Genomic DNA, 25,587 nt, shown 5'->3' on the forward strand with positions numbered 1-25,587 from the left:
TCACTGGGTCACACTACTGGATGTTGGAAGTGGACTGGATTCCTCAGAGGAATTGCACTGAGGGGAAAACTGTGACATCAGCCCTGCTCTAACACTTTTATCCTCCTTAAGAGTTAAGTTGCCTAGACAGACAAATCAAGTAAAAATTTTGAGATAAATCAGGCAATTTTATCATAAATAGAGTAAAGACCTCAAGTCAGAATATACATTCTGTGATTTTTCACCCCATAAGTTTTTGTTTACAGTGTATATGCACAAAACCTAAAAATCTTTCTTGCACCGGATCCAAGATTTAATAGATGAGTCAGTGAAATTCAGCAGGGAAAAACTGGAACCAAGGGCCGATATGGTATGGGAAATAAGTCATAATCGAGGACAGAGAACGACATAGACTTCAAAAAATTTCTCACCTATCTCACACAAATACGCGTGGATAAATTTTTCACGTCTGTTAATCTATATCCCTCGCTTTCCTTGGTATCAGAGCTGTCTGAAAGAAGCTCATCGACATATTTCATTTTCTCTCTGGAGCAACCAACAGTTTCTTTAAAGTCCGAGTGCCAAAATTTTTCCAATTACTAGAAAGCTGATTTTCATCCAGGGAAGTGCTCGGAGTTGAGTGGGCGATTTCGTTCTTCAAACTCATCTTCCTGTTTTCGTCTTCCAGAAAAATATCTTTCTTTTCTTCCAGTAGACAAACCTACTTCTCTCTCCAGCCATTTTCGATAACTTTTCCTTTGATTTACTGCTCTATGTACGTTGAATATCACATTCGACTGAAACCTGGACTAAAACTGCCTCTAATTTTATCCTATAATCGTTTTGTCCCAGAAAAAACTATTCAAATAAGACTAAATAAAGTGTATCTCGTTAGCTCATGCCCGATTGGCTTGGTTGCTAGAACACCAAGGCATAAACAATTTTGAAAAATGCTATTCTCGTTACCATGGTAACCAAACCATTAGCCAGAACGGGAATTTTAAAATCACTTAAAAAAGTAAAAATAATGAAAATAAATGGAAAATTAATTTTCCATAGTAAAATTAAATACCCAACGGTACAAATTCTAAGGAAAACAAAAAATTGAGTTTCGGAGCAAATTTCAGGTTTACCCCCGCCTTAAGTCAACCAAGAAGGCCTACGAACTTAGTGAGAAGCAAAAGGCATACCTTGATGATAACTTCAATACTGGCCAAACGTCAGGTAGAAAATTAGATGGGGAAGTAGATGCAAGAGAGATGAGGCGTACCCAAGGACCTGAAGGTGCTCGAATTTTCAACGTTGCAGAGTCCTGAACCCACAGCAGACCTCTTCCTACTTCTCCCGCCTTGCTGCCAAGGTTCGGAAACAACTACCGGATGGTCGCGATGTTCAGATCAGCTAAGAGGAAATCAACTTCGCGATATCGATGGCAAGGAATTTGGCCCTAGAAACCATCTCTCTTCAGCACCTAATAGTGTTCGATCAGTTCGATATCTGTACCATAGTGAAGAACGACACGTTGAAGAAGCTAAAGCTTGGCATGCTGCAGAGTATTTGTCAGAACTTGGAGCTGAATGTTCCTGTACCTGCCATTCGACGAAAAGCACCATACCTTGCCATGCTTGGTGAAGCTGTTTCCCCGTGCACATGCCAGATCCGCCAGTAACCGATCTTAATCAGTTCTGATCGGTTATCTCAGCTCGTTTGCTTGTTTTTAATACCCAGGGCTGTAATGGCTGAACAGATCGCCTAATCGATAATATTTTATTTATATAAGTAAATTTTAATCAGCAACTCTGGCATTTTACGTGGTTTAGGAGTTTCTGTTTTGGTTATTTTAATTTAATTAGGACAAGAGGGTAATTGAACAAAAAAACAAAAAACGCGAAATATACGTACGAGATAAGATTTAAAAAGACATGTAGCCAATGGAGTCAATGGATAACTTAAACTCTAAAAAAAGCGAGCAATGGACAAAACGAACGCAATCGTGCGATTTTCAAATTTCCCCCATAACTGTTCTAATGGTCCTTTTATTATTGGGGTGAGATTTAGTTCTCGGTAGACGTGTTTGAGACCCGAACAAGTGTCCTCTCGCTTAGGTTATTATAGTGCGATTATTACATGTTAGTTGACTTAACCCTCCCGGGAGGTGGTAAAATAGTCGCGTTAAAAACAGCGTCACGATCGACAGGTACGCAGCGAGCTGAAATAAATATTGAACCGTCACAGGCATGTAAGATACACTTTGTGCGTTACCAGGAAGTTTCTCACGCATTGCACAAGTGTTACAGGAGTGCATATGTAGAACTCAAATACATATTGTGGTTTCGCAGTTGTTTGACGCTCTCTCTTTGGAATTCGAAGATTTTTTATTGTCAGCTGTAATTAGATGTTAAGTGTAAACGGTCACAATAGAGTCGAGCTACTTCTTGTTAAGGAGTACGCATGCTGTTGTATCGAGAGAAAATGATTTAACGTGAAATTTACATAGACATCATTGATAAATTTGATGTAATTTTCATGGCTATCTAAGCTGTACATGTTGCACGGCGTCGACCAAGGCCACATACTTTTTTACACTAAAACGCGTATTTACTTGCTTTTACAGTGCCGTAAGGTGCTAGTCATTTGCACGTTTGGTTATGTTTATGTTTGCTTTTCTAAAACTATATATGCAACTGTTGACCACTTGCAGCCAATCTCAAATTGCTTTTCCCAGGGAAATTCTCAATCACGTTTCCAGTGCACTTTCCCTTGCAGATTTTCAGTGTGGCACCAAAGATTTTTGATAAGAGATTAAAGAAGTGAGCAAAAAGCTGAAAAAGGCTTAACCCTAAGTCGTCAAATTTATTGGTTACCCAAATTTGGGTCAGGGTTAGGTCACGCGAAGGATGAAATTAAGAGAATTTTCAAATGTTATCTACGTTTTCGGTAGTTATATATGTCACCAAACCTAACATACTTCTCTTTTACTAAGTTTAAGTTTTAAGAATACGTTGAAATGTATTTTTGGATATGTAGTATAAACTCAACAGATCATTTCTTCAAGTATAAGAAGCAATGTTTTTGTCAACAAATGTTTCTGAATGTTTTTTTAAATGAAGACTAACTTTGACCGGTTTGAATGACACCTGGTACCTTAAATTTCGAAAAAAAAACAAACTTAAAAGTTTGTAAACCGCTTCAGTCTCGTTAAGAGACATGCTGGCACTTAAAGCATGATTAAGAAAGATTAAAAGCGACTTTACTTAACATTCACAGCTTCACAGAAGAAACATAACGATGCTGACTACTTTCAATGGTCATTTATTTCTTTCTGTGTATTTTCGAAAAACTGACTCTATAATTAGCTTGAAATAAACATCGAATTCTGCACACTCACATGGCGCCTGGATGGCATCACGTTTTATTTAAATGCCGAGACGAGACTTAATTTACAAAGGCCAAACTTTCCAGATGTTTATTTTGATAAATGAGCTCTCGTCTGGTATGGTTATAATGTCGAAATTTAAGGTACCAGGTGTCGTTCAAACCGGTCAAAGTTAGTCTTCCTTTTGTCTCCCAAAACATCGAGCAAAATACACCTCTATAAAAACGGCGATTAAAATCACACCAAAAAGAACTACAGAAAAATTTGTATATTTTTCATTTTGCAGTGATATTATAATTATTGTGCAAAGTTTGATGGTGAATAGACATTCTTAGCGCTGCCAACATCTTCCTAAAGTTGCGTGACAAATTGACAGTTTAGGCAAGGCGAAAACGACTTTTTTAACGAATTTTCAAACTTTTTAAATTTTCAGCCAGAAAAAAATCGCTGGAACTTAAAAATATTTTTTTCAAAACTAGTTCACAGAAAGGGATATTTTGGCAAAATAAAAAAAATTCCATTTTTCGTCGCTGATTTTCGATTCTCGAAATATTCTGGCGGCTTCTCTTAATCATTATAATATATTAGTAAGAAAAGAGAACACAGTAATTAGGAAACCCAATTCAAGTTAAAATAGCACGCTTGAGTCACGGAATCCAATACATAATATTGATTGGCGAGGAAAAAAAATTCATTTCATTTACAAGCTAGAATTACACCTGGAGGAGTTGGCTGAGCCCTTACCAAAACTGTTTCAAGGCTTCGACGTTCAGTCAACGAATATCGATTCGATGAGGTAAGTGCATTCCATATAAACGTGTGACTATACATTTATTTCAAAATGAATGTTAGAACCCGTAATTTGCCATGCAGAAAGCAACACGAGTGAGGACAATATTAAGGCTGTGAATATATCACTCATTTTTAAAATAAAGTTTAAAATGTTTCACTTCTGAGAACAATTATCACAAGTTATGCATTACATCTTCAAGTCTGTTAGAGATATAAAACTGCCTGAAAATCGATCCGTAGATGTCAGCAGGATCGATCGAAGTTGAGACTTTACGCGACGTGTGGCGGCTCAGTTACGCTAATGGGCTTTTGACAGGATAGTTTAATTTATGGATAAGTTTAAATAAGACCAGTTTCCTCTTTAGTTCAACCGACGGATAGAAGATGAATCAAACAGGAAAGGGTCCAAGTCCGTTGCGTTTCCAAATGTTACTGGCTTTGCTAGTTCACTTCGTTGAGGGTAAGAGAAAAATCCTAATAATATTTTGCCATGCTTTTCTCGTTAAATTGAAGACGAAGAGAGTCTAGTGTTATTAAAAATTCAACACTGAAACGCAGTTAAGAAACATACTTTTCGTGAAACGAACGCGAAATTTTCGACCAAGTGTAAATACAGCAAAAGGAAATTTTCTTGTTTTGTAAATAATTTCGTATCGCTGGATCCATTTTCCTTAATTTTTTTTTCGCTTTTCCTGCTATAAAGAGGAAGTCTTCGTGACTGGTTAATGATTTTGATTGTAACATATGATTGTAACATTTGATCCTTTAGTGAACTATTTGTTTTGACACGGTTGGTCCTTTAAAGCTAGTATTTGTCATTCAGGAAATAGCAACTTCCTTTAAACTTGATCTGTTCAAATCTAAAATCATTATCGTCGGCAAGGATCGTACTACTAAAGCTCTCTTCGAAGCTTCATAAGTTTTACGGCATCAACATCTCCCTCGAGCTGTATTTCGCCGCTCTGATTCAGATCTACTTTCGTTATCGTATCTTATGCTATTTAACTCCAGCGAAATCCCATTAGTTAAGACCCGTTCCAATTTATAATCTTGTGGTCAAAAGCGGAGGCTACTTTTCCAAAATGTTCTAGTTACTTTCGCCCCAAAATTCTAAGGAAAGAACTGTCAGTTGTTACGTAATTTGAAGATAGGCTCCTAAAAAAAAGGAAATGGAAATATTAGACCAACAAAAAGGCTATTTATATATTTGGAAATGCATGCAATGTCTGCAGAAGATAGACACCATGCCTATGTCCACACGATTTGACATCACACCAATTATGTTTCCTATTATTATAATAATGTTACAGGCGGTATTAGATTGGAAAAGATATGTGAAGTGAATCTTACATTTGTGGGCTCTTCTGTAAAGATAAATCTCGAATGTGATATCAATTAATAAATTATTAAGATTTCTTTTACGTTGCATTAGGAGAGATATATTCCATTTGGTGAGTAGACGTAAAGAATGACACTGGTTTAATTTGTATCTGAAGGGCAATTTGCATGTTATCTGATCGCATGATGTTATTTTCAAATGAATCAAGGATAATTTTGGATATGGTTTAAGTTAGTGCCTGACGTTTACAAATACACAGGCATGGTATCTAAAATGAGCAATGATCAATGAATTGTATAGGGAATCTGCTTTTTGATGCAGGAAGACGTAACATTGCATTGATTCTACAGTAAATAGAGGACTCATCGGAGTACAGTGTAGGAATCAGATTTCTATAGATGCTACCTACAATGTATCAATTGTTTTGCATAGTTTTATGTAAAATTTAACAGAACTTTTTGGCTGCTGCGATAGACGTTCTGCTATTTGATTGTCATATGGATTAAATTTATTTCGCAGTCCTTCAACGAAAGATTAATTAATGCAGTCAGACATTTTTCTACAATTTGTGGAGTCGTGTTAATCTGATTTGTGTTTGTTTGTTTTCTTTTTTTTTAATTTGTGATATCTAAGATGGTCAAAAATTGAGAAGCTGTGAAATTTATTGGATCATTTGTGAAACTTCCCTAACTGATGAATACCAGCCTTTACTTAACACTGATTTTAAAATGAATTGTAAAGGCCATAGTCCGGAAGCCAAGACTGGAAATTTGAGGTTTACCACAACCCACGAGTTAAAAAAGGTTTGATAGTAGGTTTTGAGAGAGGAATACCTGCTGATTAACGCTAGGTAGTTTGTGAAGTCAAATTGTGATATAGGTTTTGCGTTAAGAGGGTGTTTTCGTGGATAAACTACCGTTTAGCATGAAAACGAGGTTGACTTATAAAACGAGATTCCCTGACCTTGACCATGATTTTAAGACTGGACGTCTTATGTGAAGTTAGTTTCATAACAGAAACTTTGCTTACTCTATAAATCCGTGAAACATGTACCGTGACTGATCACGTGACTCTGAATATGCAGAAACACTCCTAGGTAAATACTAATTACTATAGTTTACTTTCATTTACAAACATTTGCCTATCATCACAAGGGAAGAACGAACGTTTTTGTGTTAGAAAAGATAAATTTGCACTAAATTCTTATGTAAAAACTAGAATTGCTCTTTTAAAGTCAAGTTTAAATGGATTTTAAAGAGTTATCCTCTCAGCATGAAAACGAGGCTAAATAGTGGGTAGACCCTTTTCGCTTTCTTTTTCCACAAGATAATCATTAAGAATTATGAAATTGTGTGACAAATCGTCTTAGAGTCATCCTTATTGTTTTTGATAGGTCTATAATCGTCCATTTCATTCTTTTTATCAGAAAATCTGAAAAGGACACTTTTTCTCTAAAAACAAACTGAGACTTCACTCATACTCTTATGTTATGGGATACATCGCGATGAGTCTTGCACTTAAGTTATTACTAATACTTCATGGAGCAATTTGCAACTTTTAGAAGCTGCTACTTTGTAAGTTATGGAACAGTGTAAATCTGCCGAGGCACAAACTTAGTTTCATTGTTCAATCATCACAATCAGAATCCCTGACATCATCTTCCTCCCATTGTATCCCGTGTGGATTGCGACATGTTTTCTCTGCCATACAAATGCGGGCCTCGGTGAAGGAAAGACCGAAATTGGCGCAGGAACAGTTGTATCGACACTGAGACCTCGTGCAAGGGCAAGTGGTCACTTCGTCTTCTTGCTCTTCTTGTCCCAGACGACCAAGACTTCCCTGGTGCACTTGGCTTCGAATCCTTGCTTTCCATGCTTTTGTCTTATCAATCCCTGAGATTGAACTATTGCTGTCACATCCGGTGAGAGCATGAAAGGCAGGTAAAGCAGCAAGAACCCTGTCCCCAAGCTTCTGGAAAACATCATGAACTGGTACAAAATGCATTTAATCTTCAACACCGGCGAAGAACCACAGCTCTTTCGGTGATGTTTAATGCTCGTAAAGTGGGTTGCACTCAAAACAAGAACGTATGTGTCAGGTAGTCGGATGATGATTCTTGTTTCAGAGCTCGCAGTGTACCTAGCATGAAACAACATGCGGGTATCTGCTTCTTCGTGACTAGACGGAAGATCTGCAACATCACCATGGGAATCTCTCGTGGTAGCCACACATCGCCTTCCATCCTTGAATGCTCCTGCGACGATCAGTTTGGTATTCTCCGTGAGCCTTCCCTCGTCAAAACTGCATATAACCTTTGATAGGATGTCACACAAGTTCTCCTTGTTCTTGGGGTTGTTAATGTACTTGGCCCATTGCTTAGGAACTAATGTCGAAGGTTCACCAATAATTAATTCCAGTGCACCTAAGCCCCCTCCCCCCCCCCCCTTAATCGCTCACCAGCTTTGACATCTCAAAGTACCGGTCAAAAACGACATCAGCGCAGTCACACTTGCGGGTGGACAGGGGTGAAGAAGAGATGCTGTAATACTTTGCAGCCAGTTCACCAACGTAGTTGCACCACCCGACTTCGTCATCTGGACAACAGCCATTCCATCTATAAGGTATACCGTGTTCTCAGGAGGTGCTTGAAGTCGAGAGACGACTTTGACAAGCTTCTCTATGATGTTAGCTAATTAGCACTTGGCGTTTTTTCTAAGAGTCTCATCTTGATGGGCGAGTGCACATGGTATGGGTGACAACTCATAGGTCATAACTTCCATTAGATTTATTTGACGCACATTGGAAACAATTAGGAGCCTTCCAAAGAGGTCCCTGTCGGCACTGATTGTGACGATCTTATCTTCTGAGGCCTTCATTTTCACCTTCTTCGTCATCGAACAAAAGGTCCTGACCTTTAGGTTGGGAATAGGTTCTCAAAAACTAGCATCATTGGTATTCAATCGCTCCTCTATAAACTCCGTCATCTTCTCTTCACCTTTTCTTCGGCAAGCAAGAAGAGACTCTGCAATCAGTTCTGTGGTAAAACAACGCCCGTAGCAACATTTAGAAGGGAATGTATTTCTTCTATATTGAAGGGCAGGCGGTGTGCGCACTCCGATTACGTTGCATTGTGGTAGCGTCATTTTCAATATGGTGGTAAAGGCGGTATAAATGGGGAGAGTTTAACTGAATATTTCGTACAAGTTAGGCCGTTTCTTTTTCGTTTCGCTATAGGTGAATATAATTTGATATATTCTGGACGTGTAGAAGTATTTTTCGTGCGTATTTGTCGCGTATTATGTCGTTCTCAAGGACACACGCAAGCACTGTTTTTTAGCATGTAATTTGAGACCGGTTTTCGGGAAGGTCAAATTCGTTGTACGTCATAGTTTGTAGCCTTTCAAAGATTTTACGGCCGCTTTGATCCTTCTTCAACAGCTCTGATCAAACGCGCTCAAACGCGCTCCAACGGTATAAATGTTTTATGCATTTTAAGTGATGGTGTTTGAGGCCCTTTTGTGGAGCGAAAAGGCCCATTGTTGCGTGTAGTGTGTTGCGTTACATGGCGTTACTATTGCAAGGACAGCTATCAGTCGTGTTGTAAATCTACTTTCCTAAGCGAAGGAAAATTAACTAATCGCGAGTGTGGTGGGGTAAATCCTCTATCTTGATTATTGAATGGAGGACAGTTTAATTAGAGCAATGAAAAGAGTCACTTGGTCAATGAAAACCTCTACCTTGCGTGAGGCGACACGCTGGAAAGCAAGAGGCAGTCGACTGTTGAAAGGTGTTGATGTGCGTCTCTTACCATTTGCTGGCGCTTTTCAACCTTCTACCCTCAAAGTTTAGGTCTTATTAGGATAACTCGTGATGATCTTTCTTTGCGATGTGATGATAAGGGTCAGTATTGAGGTGTCATTTCCCCATCTTTATGTTCTTGAGGTTTGGCAAGGCCGGATGAGATTGTGTTACAAAGGCAATATTTTCTTCGGTGCGCGCGCTATTTTCTTTGTGTCAGAGTGTTCTCTCCTTAAGTAATAACTCTTGAGATACATTTCTCAGAACCCTCATCTAATTTTCCTCTATTAATAATAATAATAATAATAATAATAATAACAATAATAAAAGATTTATACCGCGCCAGTATCCTACTGTTCAAAGGCGCCTACAAAAACTTTAACATTAACACTTAAGACAGCTAATATTAATTATAAAAGGCTTTTCTAAAAAGAAAAGTTTTTAATCTACTTTTAAAAACAAACAGAGACTGAGCATTTCTAATTTCACGTGGCAAAGCATTCCATAATGATGGTGCTGCTACAGAGAAGAATCTTGCGCCATATGTTTTCAAGTTATAGGATGGAGAAACCAGAAGGTGCTTGGGTGATGAGCGTAGTTGACGCGATGGGGTGTAAGATGTAAGCAAATCACAAATGTACGACGGTGCCAAGTTGTTAAGTGCCTTGTAGGTTATAAGTAAAATCTTAAAAATAATACGTTGATTAACGGGAAGCCAATGAAGATTGAAAAGAACAGGCGTAATGTGATCATGCTTTTTTGTAAGTGGGACGAGGCGCGCCGCGGCATTCTGGACGTGTTGTAGCTTTTTTATAGTGTAGGCTGGTAAGCCATACAAAAGGGAATTAAAGTAATCCAGCTTCGAAGATACAAACATATGAACCAGCAATTCAGTAGTGGTCGCTGAAAGATATTTCCTGATATAGCTAATATTTCACAAATGATAAAATGAAGATTTGCAAATGTCAGTAATATGATCCTTAAAGCAAAAATGGCTGTCGAACATAGTGCCGATATTCCTCGCCGATATTCTCGAAGGGTATTTTGAAACTCTGTACGCTTTTACTAAACGTGGAGCGCGACAATATTTGTTCTTAGGAGGCGTGGGGCTTCTCCTTTTACAAATCCCGTACTTATCCTTGGTGGAAAAAGTTCGTGTATTACAAGGTCTCTGTCTCTTTAATGTGCGTTTGCATATCAAAGGTCAATTCCCTGTTAAATAACTCGCTTCTAGGAAATTCAATATAATTTCTGACTCTGAAATCATTCATCGTGCTGTCAGTTGTGAGTTTAACTGTTGCCAATTGTGTCGAGATTCTTAGGCAGATTGCAGTTAATTTTCGAATCTTTCTGAATAACGTCAGTTGCCTCCTAAGAACGAATTCGTCACGGAGGAGTGACAGGAGTCGTGCAGGCCCGTCAAACGTTTTAACTTTAGAAGGAATGGCAACAGACAGTGAATCTCCATTACAATCCACGTATATTCGCGCTATCTCGCTGCCACCAGAGAAGTTCACTCCAACGCGTCAAGATGGAAATGACTCAACTTCTGTTTTACGACCATGATGCAACGCAATCAGAGTGCGCACACTGCCTGATTCAAGGGGTTGGACATCAGTCTTGATGAACAACAACTTGTCAGCCTCCTTACATGTACATCCTCTTTGTCTCGCTTGACTCTTTGTGGAGGACCCTCCTTATGACTAGCCTGATTGTCTTCGATATCACTGTACATCTCTCCTAGGGAGGTTGTGACTGATGCAGTAGGGGGCCAGTAAGGAGTAAGCAGTAAGGAGCCACCTTTCGAGGGCAGCACGGCTTTTGGAGATTCTTACTATGCCCTCCTTGGACTTCGAATCCGCGTTGATAGACTGCTCGAGAGTCAAATAGCTCCAAGTCAATTTAAAATAACTATGCTAATAAGTATATCGCTTTAATATTAGTTCATATAGCAGCTCTTTTAAGGAAATCCGAAACAGAAAGCGAAAAGGGTCTACCCACTATCTAGCCTCGTTTTCGTGTTGAGAGGATAACTCTTTAAAATCCATTTAAACTTTACTTTGAAAGAGCAATTCTAGTTTTTACATAAGAATTTAGTGCAAATTTATCTTTTCTAACACAAAAACGTTCGTTCTTCCCTCGAGATGATAGGCTAATGTTTGTAAATAAAAGTAAACTATAGTAATTAGCACTTACCTGAGTCATGACAGGAAGGAAAATGCATGCACTGTAAGTATCTCCCGTTGTCCCATACAAAGGAATGTTGTGGTTGGTAAGTCGATGTTGTTCAGCAATGTGATTGCTGAACAACATCACTGTCACTACCACCGACAACAGTCCTTCTAAGGACTACACTCACCCGGACGATCAGACTACACCTTCACGATTTTGATTGTAACATATAACCCCCTTGTGAACTATTTGTTTTGACACGGTCGGTCCTTTAAAGCTAGTATTTGTCATTCAGGAAATATCAAGTGCCTTTAAACTTGATCCGTTCAAATCTAAAATCATTATCGTCGGCAGTGATCGTACAACCAAAGCTCTCCTCGTAGCCCCAGAAGTTTTACGGCATCAACATCATCCTCAAGCTGTATTTCGCCGCTCTGATTCAGATCTACTTTCGTTATCTTATCTCATGCTATTTGAACTCCAGCGAAATCCCTTTAGTTAAGGACCCGCTCCAATTTGTAATCCTTAATCCAAATCTATTGCATTTTGTCTCGCATTTTCTGTTTTGAATGGTAATAATCACAAATACCGGAACATTAAATCGATGTTTCTCTTTATTTATTCAAAAAGGAACTTTAACATGTCTGTCTGTTTTCAAAAGTTGGAGTTACTTTTTCAAAATATGCTAGTTTCTTCCGCCCAAATTCAAAGGAAAGAACTGTTTCTTTTATGTAGTTTGAGGATGGGCTCCTAAAAAAATAAATAAAAAAACCGACAAAAAGGCTATTTATATATGTAGAATTACATACAGTGTCTGCAGAAGATAACCCCCATGCCTATGTCTACACGATATGACATCACGCCAATTATGTTTCCTATTATATTATAGTGTCACAGGCGCTATTAGATCGTGAAAGATATATCATGTGAAGTATATCTTACATTTGTGGGCTCTTCTGTTAAGATAAATCTCGAATTTGATATAAATTAATAAATGCTTAATTAATGAATTGCACAAGGTCTGCTTTATGATGCATTAGTACGTGCATTACATTTATTCTATAGTACCTAGGGGATCTTAGGGTACACTGTTATTAGATTTCTACATACGCAATCCACAATAAATCCATCATTTTGCATAAATTTACGCAAAATTTAACAGGGCTTATAGATCTCTGCGAACTGACGATCTGCCATTCTAATGATTGTCATGTTGATTTAATTGATTTCGCAGTTCTTCAACGACAGAGTTACAAATGTAGTCAGCGATTTTACTACAATCTGTCGTGTCATATCAATCTACAAATCTAGCATGGTCACAAAATGGTGAAATCCCCCTAATCGGCTGCAGTTTTCTCCACGTATAACACCTTTATTTTGCACAGATCATCAATATTACTATTGGAAAGGCCGCGCTTATGGGGTAAATTCTACTGCTTTTCAGAAACTCGCTCCGCTTATGTGAGCTACGAGCAAATTGAAAATAATTTTACGTGGATTTCGGCCCTCAACGACTCTCTATTAGAAAATGACGCTCCCTTGGCAAGTATTGTGAGTATAAAGCAACTCTGCGAGGCACAAGCAGACCTCATAAAGAATTCCCAGCCGTATTCAAATTTTTTCTGGACTGCTCTGAGACTCGATAGCCAAGGTTCGTTCCAATGGGGGCTTCCACCTAACAACTCAGCCCAGGTACCCCTCGAGCTCCTGGACAGAACACAACCGTTTGACCGCTGTTATGCCATTAGTAAATCTATGATGCAGCTGAAGTCGTTAAACTGCAGCAGGAAACTTCCTTATTTACATTCCTACAAAGGTAAGATTTATTGTTTTTTAAACAATATTCAGGTCGTTTCTCACTGAAATAAAATAATTACAACAAAAATGCTTTCAGGTGCAAGGGCGGAGCTACAGATTTTTGCTAAAGGGAAGGGGGAGATCTAAACTTTTCCCACAAAACTAGGGAGTTTCATTTTACATTATATGGTACAGATAGTCTAAGAAACAGATCAGTACAGCATACTTTAAATGTTTCATTTCGAGTAGTACGATAAGACCATTTGTTACAAAAATTTTGGTGTCAGTCAGGTGATGAGGAATACCCCTAAATCTGCTCCTAGATCCACCGCTGAGGAAGCATATCATAAATTTCTCATAAGAACCACGTTATGGCGTTCTTTGTCGATTTTTGGACTCACAAAACTTTTTAAACTTTAATGATTCACTTTTCATGTTAATCTCATGATAATTCTGGTGTTACATGTTGCTCAGTTCTGGGATTTAACCATTTAACTCCCATAAGACAGAACTTCTCCTTACTCTGTTAGTACAATATAAAGCAGACAAAGGATGAGAATAAAGAAAAATTTCATTCAGGGATTATAAAATAGGTTTATCCAAAACCAAACTCTAAATACCCCATTGCCGATAATTCATTTTACTTAGATACAGATGATTCACCTCTTCACTCTCGTGATTATTCAAAACAATGCCGTCAGTATCTGGTAAGTACATATATCTTATTAACCAAGCGCGAGGGCCGTACCGGGAGAATATCGGTCCGAGGTCTTGACAGGGCGGACCGAGGGCAGCGAGGTCCGTACAAAAAAGATCGAGGGCCGATATTCTTCCAGAACGGTCCCAAGCAAGCTTGGTTAATAAGAGATTTATTATACGACTGAAGTTCAAGGGGACACAAGTGCTGTATCATTCGGGACTATTCGGGACAGTGCCCGGTCCAATACTTAGAGAGTATTGGACTGGAAATAGAACATTTTGATTGGTTGACTTTAGTTATTGGCCCTCTGACTGCTCGAGTCGTGTAATAAAACATCATGGCACATTTGGTGGTTTTACCGATTTGTGCATACATACATACATACATACACACACACATACATACATACACACATACATACATACATACATACATACATACATACATACATACATACATACTTTGGTTGACCACTCCCACATGGGCTTTTCAGGGCCAGTCTTATACTCACCCATCCCATCCCAGGGAAGGATATCCACCACACAGTAATCTCGTGCGTGGGAAATTAACGTCTCCTACCCCTAACCCTGCAAGAGACGGGACCTACGGTTTATTCGTCCTTATCCGGTGAAGACTAGAATATCCATCCATTTCTTGATATTGTAGAAAGGTAGCACATTCTCCTCAATTATTTTACGACCCTGGGTGTTGGTCCGGCCGGAGCTTGAACCCTCGACCTCCCGCACAACAGTCCGGCACTCCACCAATTGAGCTAACCAGGAGGCGGTTAGCTGTGCACTTGTTAACCAACAGTTACCAATATGATGTTTTAACTCGTAACTTCACTGATAAAATCGCTCTTTTCTTTTTAATCCAGCTTTCAAAGTGCGTGCAAAGCAAAGGAACTCGTTCAGACAGTCAGGTAAAATATATCCCAACACTCCTGAAACAAATGTACTCTCACCCTCCCCCCCTCCAACCAAAACCAAGTACAAAATTACTTCTCACCTCTCATTTCAATGTAAACAAAGTACTTCCTTTTAGCAAGTACCATCTCACAATAGCAAATGATTTTTTTTTGTTTTTATTCAAAAGTAGCTATATAATTGTTGATGCGTCTCCCGCTGCATCCACAGGCGTTAGAATACTCCTGGTCTTGTGAAGAGCATGATGGAATGCCGATCGGTAGCTGCCACATCGAAGACACACTCCTGAACTGCTGTCAAACTTATTGTCGAGAATGGAATTATACTTACACTCCAGAAATGGAATCTGGTCTTGGTAAGTATCAATGCACCGGCCAGATATTTAAATTTTTAACTTGTTTTGTTAAGAAAATTTATTTTTTTGTCTTTTTCTCTTCACTTAACCTTGGCTTTCAATCTCTCTATTATTGATAAAAGTTCTAAATTTCTGAATGACACACTTGGTTGATTACCGATGAAAAAATTCAGGAAAGTGGATGTTTTGAGCACGAGGATTGTGGATTGCAAGTTTCTTTTAAGGGCGAGTTGGGTGTAGTCGGTTACTGTGGTAACAGTATGCCTCAAGAAAATAACTAGGAATTCATTCTCAATGAAACTGCTAGATTTTATGTTTATTCGATGAAAGTGTTTCTGAAAAATTATCCGAAACATTCGGATACTTAGGATCAAATTCCAAGAAATTTCATGCTAACTTTCAAAAATTTTTCTTTTCTTTGTTTTGAAAGGCGTTCTAGGATGGCGGCTGTCAAGTTGGCTGTCATCTTGGATGACTTCACGCCTTCTGTAGTCCTATAGCGAACGATGTACAGCTCATTTTGTAGAGTTCGTTTGACTCCATTTCTACATTTTCATTTTCTTTTTTTTTCACTGAAATATCATAGTTTCTAAAGTGAGAAAAGTACCTAAAGGAGTTTCCACTGATGTTGAGATCAGTTTTTATATAAATAACAACAGCAGTGAGAGCAAAATGGTCCAAGTTATTATCACCTACAAAGTGTTTAAGGACGCAGGTAAGTATATGAAGTCTCTTCTGAACGCTAAGATTCATTATCAGTTGGAGTTAATTTAATTTAGTCCGTTTTCATTGCATTAAGTTTTGCAGTGGGGAAGGACTACAAAGGAACATAGGAACCATTCGTGCTAGTACACCCTCCCACCCATCCCACCCCAGGGGAGGACATCCATCACACAGTAATCTCGTGGGTGGGAAATTAACGTCTCCTACCCCAACCCTGCAGGAGACGGGACCTCCATTTATTCGTCACTATCCGAGAAGACTAGAATATCTAACCATTTCTTGATGTTATAGAAAAGTAGTAAATTCTTCTCAATTATTTTAAGACGCTGAGTGTTGGTCCGGCCAGGGCTCGAACCCTCGACCTCCCGCACAACAGTCCAGCGCTCTATCCATTGAGCTAACCGGGAGTTAAAAAAGTAACCAAGTTGTCTTTTGATTAAGTATGCAAAATTTTTATCAATATGTTAAATTTTTTCGCCATTCCTTCAGGGAGGGTTATTGCAGTTATATTGCACCGAAAAGCAAGGAATGAAGCCAGTCTTTGGAATTATAGCGGCAGCATGTAAGAATTAGTAATTATCCATTAAAGAGAGTCGTTTCTAAGTGGAAGGCGAAAGGACATTAGTTACTGTTTTAATTTCTTGTTCTCCAATAGCACGTGTAAGGAGAGCGTAAATGGGAGGAGCCGAGATACCGTACTGGCAAACAGTCCTCTCACTGGGACTTAATCTGTGGATAGCTCCATCAAAGTTTAAGGTTTCAGTTTGCAAGCTAGAGGAGGCGGCGTGCCCGAGTGGTCAGGGTGCAGAACTTGTGTCTCGGGTTCAAATCCTCTCCTCTGCTAATCACTGGATTTGTTCTCAGTTGCCACTAGTTAAAATCCACGGCTGTGTTCTGTAAATGGCCCACTGGTCTGCCTTCTGCCAGTGGGGATTTTTAACTACTTAGTTAGTCTACACTGTGGCCGAATAGCCCCTCAGGGGGAGCTTCAATTTACGTATTTCATTTTGTTATTATTTTTTTTTAACTTCAATAGATTCTGGGGGAAAAAAATCACAGGAAATGGTACAAATAGCTCAGAAATGTCAAGATAGACTCGTGTGTCATTAGCTAGTGATATACTAATAGACACACAAGATTTAAGTATGTTTTGTTATCTTTGTAGCTCTACACTGATTTCTGATGTCGTTGGAGTTGAACTTGACCCTCCTCAGAATGAAACTATTCAAGATAAAATCATTATTTATTTTAGTCACAACGAGGTAAAATAGATTATATTGTGTTTTTAAATGTAGTTATCGGCAAGGGAATTTCGACCATTTGAATGGGGCTTATATTAGATGGAAAGTGTAGTAGTCATTTCTCACCATAACGTCATTACGCTTCCTTTGGTAGCTGAATATTGATCCAAAAATTGTCGAAAGGCAATGCGTCTTCTGGATGGAGGATTTCAAGTAGGTCAATTTAATTATTCAATCCATCAGTTAGATTTTGGGCATTTAGTATATGTGGAAGGTTCTTTCTTTATTTTTCTATTTCAGTCTTTCTTCTTTCTTATCCATAGTTTATTATGAAATTATTTTTAGCTCCACGAACGGCGGTTGGTGGTCAAGTGATGGCTGCACTGTACTGAATGATTCTTCCATGCTTTCGACTGTTTGCAGTTGTAACCACCTCACCAATTTCGCAGTTCTAATGCAATACAAGGACATTGAGGTGTGATGTTGTAAATGTTTCATCCAAGAGTCATTGCTATCTCGGGAACTAAAAAAAAATAAAACTTCCTACAAGACTTCAAGTTCATCGTGTGCCATGTGCGTCGCTTATGCGCACGCATCTAATTGTATAGGTTGTTTGCAGTGATCGTGATTACGTTTGGATATTTTTTTTAAGCTTATTGCTCCATTCCACCTCTGTGACTACTGAATTTTGTCTTTGGGTCATTCTTATCACACTGGTTTTTATTCGCCAGGAGGTATACTTTAATAATTCCTTCAAAGGCAAGTCTGTTCGTATCAGATCGGGCTATGAATAATTTGGATATATCAACAAAGTTGAAATGGTAAATTGGCCACCGTAACGATTACAAAAGCTGACGTTTCGAGGGTTAGCCCTTCCTCAGGCTATGAATAGTTCATTTTATATACAAGCTATTTGTGGAGAGATATGAACAAAGGGGCTTAGTTTCTAAAGAAATTGTGGTGCTGCGTCGGTAGGGTAGTATTATAAGGTAATTCTGGTTTTATCAACTGAGTTGATAACGTAAATTGGCCACCGTAAAAAGTTTCAAAGCTGACGTTTCGAACGTTATTTAGCAATACGTCACTTTTGGAACGGCTAATCGCGGAGTTAGTAGAATTTCCAACGAATCCAAAGCTTTTAAGTCATAATCTCTCAACCACTTTGTAATTTTTATCTCATTTTCCACCTGTTTTCTTTTTTCTTTTTGATTCTCAGGAAGGTAACATTCCACCGGAGCACAGAAGGGCATTGCTCATTATTACCTACGTTGGTTGCTTCTTATCCCTCGTTGGGGAAGCACTGGTCATATTCGTCTATGTGACATTTATGTGAGTGTTTCTGAAAAAAAGTGAGAAAAAATTTCTAGATATAAAAGTAACGCCGAGGTTTTGTTGTACGGTAATATCTTGTTTGAGCAATTTGTTTTAGGAAAAGATTAGTTAGGAATCGTTCCACCAAAATAGGGACAAATATCTTCGTTTTTCTAAAGTTGAGGTCAGTAGAGTTATTGTAGTTAACTTTAATCACCTTTGATATAGTCAAGGGGGTAGCCAGGGGGCTCCTGGGTGCCCGTGACCCCCCCCCCCCCCTGGTAAGCCTTCTTTTGAGCAAAGGCTGATAGTTTCGAAAGAAACTGTTTGGGGCTGCGTCGGTGGGAGTAACGAAATAATTTGGATATATGAACAAACAACCTACAATATTCAGGTGGTGAAAACGCCATGACAATATCTTGGCCTGCCAAGGTCATAACAATCTGGTGAGCAGCCTCTGCTCCCCCCCCCCCCTCTTTATTTAAAGAATCCTGGCTACGCCCCTGATAGTAATGGAAGAGAAGCAGAGAAAGAACCCATCAACATATTCTGCACTATGTACCTTTCTTCCATTCCTTCTCAGTTATGTTTGCTATAGACTTCTAGGCGGTTGCCAAGTAAAAATTCCATGTTTATCTAATTTCTTGAATACTTTTAAACAGGAAAATTAAAGCCGAAGGAATCCAAGTCAGGCTGAATCTTTCCACAGCTCTGTTTCTTGCTCAGCTAGTATTTTTATCCGGAATCGATGCTACCAGCAATAAGGTGCGAAAAAAAGTTCCATTTGTAGTCACATAATTCGTCGTTCTTTACAATCAATTTCATATTATGTGTTGTAAGCTTAGTCGTCTCATCTCTCAGAGAAGAAATTCCGCGCGGTTTGTTTTGTTCGATGTATGAATTGCAGCACATTTCGGCGAATTGTCGCTAGAAGTAAATATCGCTTGCAAACTCGCCAAGACAAAATGCATGTCACAAATGCGATACAATTTTTTCTGCCGAATTTCTAGGTGAACTAAATTTCTTCATTTCACATCGTTGAAAAGCCTCCGGCAAAGTTCGCGAATTTCGCTTTCATTACTTCCGAAGTCATTCACTATTGTCTATTTCAAGAAGACGAACTACTTCTCATGTGAAGATAACTAGACTAGGACCATTTTTGATGTAAGATGTGGTGCAAAGTCTCCTGGCTTGATCTTTCCTTGGAGAATTTAAATTATCAGCTTATTCGATCTCTCATTTCAGTCCGTGTGCATCTTAGTGGCTGTTTTACTCCACTACTTCTATCTGGCAGCATTTGGATGGATGCTCATAGAGGGATTTTTTTTGTACATAATGATTGTAGAGGTATTCAACACAGTGAACATGCGGTACCTCTATTTCTTTGGCTGGGGTAAGAAACTTTACAATGTCATTGCTCTGGTGATGAAAATAATTACGATGATGTCCGAATATTATTAGAAACTGGATCAGTGGATGCGATTCAAAAATTTTCATTGCCTTAGCCATCATGGGTTATGAGCCATCACACTATGCGTGCGCATGAAGACGAGTTAAACCGATAGTATTTTTGTATATTCTAACTTTCCGTTTATTCTTGTAAAATAAAGTTGGGAAGACTTATCTATATTTTGGAGAGTTTTTAATAAATCAATTATCCAATTGCGCTTGTTGGATAGGAGACGATTCCAGCCATCTTGGCCCTACGGGCCTCGTTGGTTATCTATCATCTCATATTCAGCGCACGCTCGTGGAATAATCGTTAAAGATTCCACAGAATATCAAACGAGTCGCAATCAAATACAAGTGAGAAGTGGGATATTTCTTGGCCGTAACTCTCGAAAACGTTGCAGATTTTATTTCATAGAGATTGCTGAGGCCAGCACAAGCAATACAAAGTACAATAGGAAAGTTGGGTGAAACACAGCCTTTCTTGTATTCTGATTGGCTGTATTTTTTGTGTTAAATATTGAATGTGAAATAGAACTTGTCTATCGATTCCTTCAGGGACGGCAGGTCATTTCATAATACAGCTGTCCTTGATATTAATTTCACTGTTGTTGTTAATGCTGCTGTTATTGTTGTTGTTGTTATTTTTTTGTTATTTTTGTTGTTGTTGTTATTGTTGCTGTTATCGTTATTGTTGTTATTTTTTGTTATTTGTGTTGTTGTTGTTGCTGTTATCGTTATTGTTGTTATTTTTTTGTTATTTGTGTTGTTGTTGTTGTTGTTGCTGTTATCGTTATTGTTGTTATTCTTTTGTTATTTTTGTTGTTGTTGTTATTGTTGCTTCTGTTGTTGTCGTACTTCATCCTGTTGAGCTGATTTTTATATTTTAACTATGGAGGTTATCGTGTCGAGGAATTATTGAGCTGTGTTTTTATTGAATTATATTGCTATTCCATTTCTTATCTCATAGGTTTCCCGATCTTACCAATAGTTATTTCTCTAATAATTGGCTCAGGCGGTAAAAAAGGACTTGATACTTACACAAATGAAAACTTGTAAGTACACAGCGCTTTATTCATCATTATAACTTATTAATTTCATTAGACACCGTCATATAAACTGTTTTGAAACAGATCCGTCATCTGAACTTACTTTCAGCTGCTGGTTGTCCTTCCACAAGCACTTGAGCTGGGCCTTCATCGTCCCTGTGTTGCTTGTGACAGTTGTAAGTCCTCTTCTCTCTGCTTTTATTGCAATCTTAACTAATGGCTGGAAATGACAAACAAGAAGAATAAATACATGAATGAATGAACGAGAGAATGAAAAGATGACTGAATGAATGGTGGTTGAAACATATTATGACTGACTGATTTACTGGCTGGCTGACTGAATGACTGACTGACTGGATGGCTGGCTGGCTGACCGACTAAGTGACTTATTTATATGATTTCCCCATAGACAAGTGATTGGAGCCTTTTTTTTTGCTTTTTCTTTCTTTAAGATCAACCTTGGGATAGTCATGGCGGTGTTACGAGAAATCAGGAATCTCCATGAACCTAATCCCTCTAAAATGAAGATCTTGAGGTATGTCTTCTAGTGCCTGCGGTAGCATGGAAACTAAAGTAAAGGATTCTTGAAATCGCGTAAATTACGTCAAGTCTCAGAGGAAAATGTCACCGAATGATAATTTTTCCTCGAAATATGCTTTGCCGTTTACTAAAATGAATGAAACACTATGGTCATATCCGAATTTTGAAATAACGCTGTTACAGCCTCTTATTTATTTAAATCTTAAAATTAATTAATCAACTCGAAGGTTTGTGTTGTTTTTTTTTTTTATTGAAGTCTTAAACTGGATGAAGTCATATTAATTGTTTTGGGTTTTTCCTTGAACCTTTGAACCTTTCTGCGTTATTCGACAAGTGAGAGAATCTTCTCGATTATTCACTTATAATTAACAGATAGTTCGAACGATTTCATTTTATTGCAGAAAAAATAATTTTACATGCGAAATGTGTATTGCACAGTATAGCTCCAAAAGAAAATTGTAATTTGAAAGCAGTTTTGCGTTTTATTCGCCTTTAGAAAAACTCTGAGGTCGTTTATCATCTTAAGCCCTCTACTGGGTTTAACTTGGATATTTGGTCTTTTGGCTGTCACAGACGCAGGATTGGAGTTCCAGTATATTTTTACAATACTTAACTCCTCACAGGTCTGTACCAACTACATGTACGTAGGTCTATAAGTTGCAAACGCTTTGGTCCAATGCCTGGCGCGCTTGACCACATGCAGTCCAAAGGCCTAGTAAGATGAACCACTTATTAAGTTTCACACCGCGTTTGTCCACTTGGATCAAAAGGACTTTTGTGAGGAAGACAGTCTCTTAATCTTATTCGATTTTGATCAAGAGGGAATAAAATCAAAAGCTATATGATGCGAGAAATTCTAATTCAATGATGGAACTAATCAATCACGTGTCTTTTTCAGGGTATGCTCATTTTCCTCTTGCATGTGCTGAGAAACAGTGAAGTTCGTGCAGCATTCCACCACAAAATGTTGAAATGGAGGTTCCACATATTTCACAGCAGCTCTTCTAGCCGCACTCATGCAGATATGTCTGCGCAGTCCGGTGGCAAGCGAAAACGGCAAATATGCCCTGAAGAACACAAAAAAGAGCTAAATCATAACACTAGACCAGGAGAACAGATGGCATTTATCGTCAGACTACCTCCTCCAAGCGTTCGCTAAAACTTCATCTACAATTTCCTGCATCAGTTTTTTATTCTTTAACCCTAAGAGTGACAAGGATCTAATTTCTATCTAGGGTACCACTGCTTCATCAAACATTAATAAGATTTAAATTGCATTCATGAACCATTGGAAATTTTCTCCATAAATGCTAAAAATGTTGATCAACCCTGCCACCATTATTCAAAAGAAAAGAGGAGCCGAAACAATGCCACAACGCGACAAAAATATGTTTTTGTGTAGTTCTTAGCAGTTTTTTAAATAGATCGCCAAGCAACATGACAGAAAAGAAGCGAGACCACGTCATGTAAAGGAAAAAAAGGCCTGGTTACCAAAAACGTCGGCACCGTTTGTTGTCGAATTTTCAGCAAAATTTATAATAATTTGAGTAAATTAGTTTGCTTTGAAAAATCTCGAGATGAGGTTGACATCATAGATCCATATATACTATTTGATGCAGAAAATTGAAAAAAATTGTGTAGATTGTGGAATATTCTAAGAGATTCTATAATCTCTCTTGCATTTTCTTATCCTTTATCTTCAAATTCTAAATGGATATTTTAAAGTTATCTGATGTATATTAAATAAATGTGTTTAAAACACATCTCAATTTAAACTGCACAACCATAAAACTAAGCATGAGAGGGGCAACGAAACATACTAGTAATTAACAATTGGTTCATTCTTTAGCGTGCACTACCTCGGAGTTATGGAGCACATGGGAAGTTTGGAGAGCACGAAAGAAACGTAAGAGTTGCCCGAGGCAATAGCCCAGGACAACTCTAGCTTCTTGAGTGCTCCACAAACTTCCCACGTGTTCCATAACTCAAAAGTGCACAGCTAAAAGCATGAACCAATTGTTTTAACATAAAAAAAAAAACAGGAAAAGATACATATGTAAAAAATTAAAGGTAACAGTGTTCCAGACTCCGTGCATGGAGGCTAAGAAAACCGCGAGGTTATCGAGTTAGCCTCCATCTCTTTTGGATTCACATAGAAGAAACTGGGAGTAGAGGGACGGATTACAGAATTAAAAGCTAGAGGAATTGTGGAAGACTCACGTTTGAGAATGCAGAAACTCACGAACAGCAATGGTTACGACTTTGTACTTGTACTGAGGCCATGTGTCATTTTTTGGGATCTTGTAGTCGTTAGAATCTCTGTCTAATCGTCTTAGTAGTAGTTCCCTTATATTGTTTTATAATACAATTTCACTCGTAAGGTCAGTTTACTGAGGTGAAATAATCCAGGCCGTCTTCTCATGAATAGCACATAGGAAGTAAGGATACGTGTGTGATGGACGCCTAAGGGTGGTATTTTATTTGCTTGACATATTTTTGAAGTCTCAGTTAAATGGCAAAAAAATTTCGAACCCCTAAATCACATAACCTAAAAAATATTAACGCAACTTTTTTGTGGCGTTAATGCTGTATGCGAATTATCGAGAAGATGAAACACATGGCACGTGCTGCCAGTGCTAATATGAAAAAGAAAAATTTAGGCTTTCATGAGGATCCACCAAAACTGCTTGTTTAGGAATAATAGTTCAAAAGAGCACCTGTAACTTATTTTTTTGTGTGTGTCAGTTTCCTTTTATAGCTTGTCTTGATGGAAGTCATCACCATATAGGCATTGTTGCGTTAATTTAAGTGAAAATCAAGAGCCACGAGTAATGGCCTCTTGAGTTCGATCAATCAATCATTTTGACGTTGAATTGTTAGAATAAAATTTCATTTTTGGGGAAAGAAACGAAAAAATATGGTAATATGTGGATTTTACTTTTGCAATAGAAATAAAACCTTGTTGACTTATTAAGGGATCAAACTGAAATCGCTGGACCTATTCCATGGACAAAAACCTGAAAAGTCTTAAGTTCCTAAATTTTGAGGCGAAAAAGCATTCGCTGAACGGGGTGGCTGATTTCCATCTCGTTAGCACCTTTTTGAGGAAAAATAATTGCGCAAATTAAAGTATTGTATTGATTGGGCTTGAATTTAACTTTCTGTTAATTTAAAGGTTAACGAATACCAGATCGACAATTAATTTTAACTTTAGAGTCATTGGTAACCACGCTACTATCTCCTGACAATAAACAGTAAATAGGAGATAATTAAGAAGGAAATAGTTAGAATCAAGTTACATGATGGATGCTTAATGAGAGCAACAAACTCGTAAGTTTTAGATCTTCTGTTCTAGACATGAAAAATAACATTGTTACCTACTTACCAGAAGTATATGCAAACCCAAAAAAGTAAGACAAAAAATTGAAAAAAATTAATAAATAAGGCTTATCAGGTAAGTAGTACATAATAAAGACCAGTTAACACACAACCTCAAGTTTTCCTAGACTAGTTCCTTCGCTTTTTACTTAAGAATTGTATTTTTGCAAAATCGACGGACGGGTTTATTTCTTTCTTAATTTCTCCGTCACTCGGGACACAATAATGACTCCAGGCATTTATCATTTTGTACTTTTTAGTATATGGTCTGTTTAATTGGGAATTGTCTGGGCCCTACATTTAAAAGCCACACGGGATACCCAAATCGAAGCAGAAAACAGTTCCTGTTTCCTTATATTTTTGTCACTTTTTAATAAAAAATAATTATCTTCACACGAGGCTTATTCAAACAGTTTTTACCATACACACCTATTTGTTATTCATATCCGACTCTAACTAACCCTTTAACAATATTCTTTGTTAGTACCGTACAGAACGGATGTAACAACCCCAGTCGAGGTACCCAGGTATCTGTGCTAAAGAGACTCAATTTGGTTCATTCTAGAGGTTAACATCTACCTGTCCAACAGTGCAAGCCGGTCCCACCAACTTCACCCAACTGTTACCGACAGCATCTGAAAATGAGATCTTCGTAAGAGGAC

At 38.1% G+C, this 25,587-nt stretch overlaps 1 protein-coding gene across 4 annotated transcripts; it reads left to right on the forward strand.

Annotated features, from left to right (window-relative positions):
• Positions 1–4,006: 4,006 nt before the first annotated feature.
• On the forward strand, positions 4,007–24,693 carry LOC111333091 (adhesion G protein-coupled receptor D1-like). Of its 4 annotated transcripts, none has more exons than XM_088748261.1 (19): positions 4,007–4,151; positions 4,513–4,607; positions 12,901–13,272; positions 13,902–13,960; positions 14,831–14,875; positions 15,090–15,234; positions 15,821–15,949; positions 16,447–16,519; positions 17,123–17,219; positions 17,353–17,411; positions 17,544–17,673; positions 18,415–18,527; positions 19,172–19,274; positions 19,755–19,902; positions 20,929–21,013; positions 21,117–21,183; positions 21,460–21,542; positions 22,044–22,170; positions 22,446–24,693. In XM_088748261.1, exons 2-19 carry the CDS (start codon positions 4,532–4,534, stop codon positions 22,704–22,706), a joined length of 2,172 nt encoding a protein of 723 aa, XP_088604387.1. In that variant the 5' UTR covers positions 4,007–4,151; positions 4,513–4,531; the 3' UTR covers positions 22,707–24,693. The 4 variants fall into 4 exon arrangements, 3 of the variants coding, with proteins under 3 accessions (XP_088604387.1, XP_088604389.1, XP_088604388.1); XM_088748263.1 differs by having other exon boundaries at positions 17,622–17,673; XM_088748262.1 differs by having other exon boundaries at positions 13,908–13,960.
• Positions 24,694–25,587: the final 894 nt, after the last annotated feature.

The sequence above is a fragment of the Stylophora pistillata genome, chromosome 2 (genome assembly GCF_964205215.1).
Source record: "Stylophora pistillata chromosome 2, jaStyPist1.2, whole genome shotgun sequence".
NCBI classification, from domain to species: domain Eukaryota; kingdom Metazoa; phylum Cnidaria; class Anthozoa; order Scleractinia; family Pocilloporidae; genus Stylophora; species Stylophora pistillata.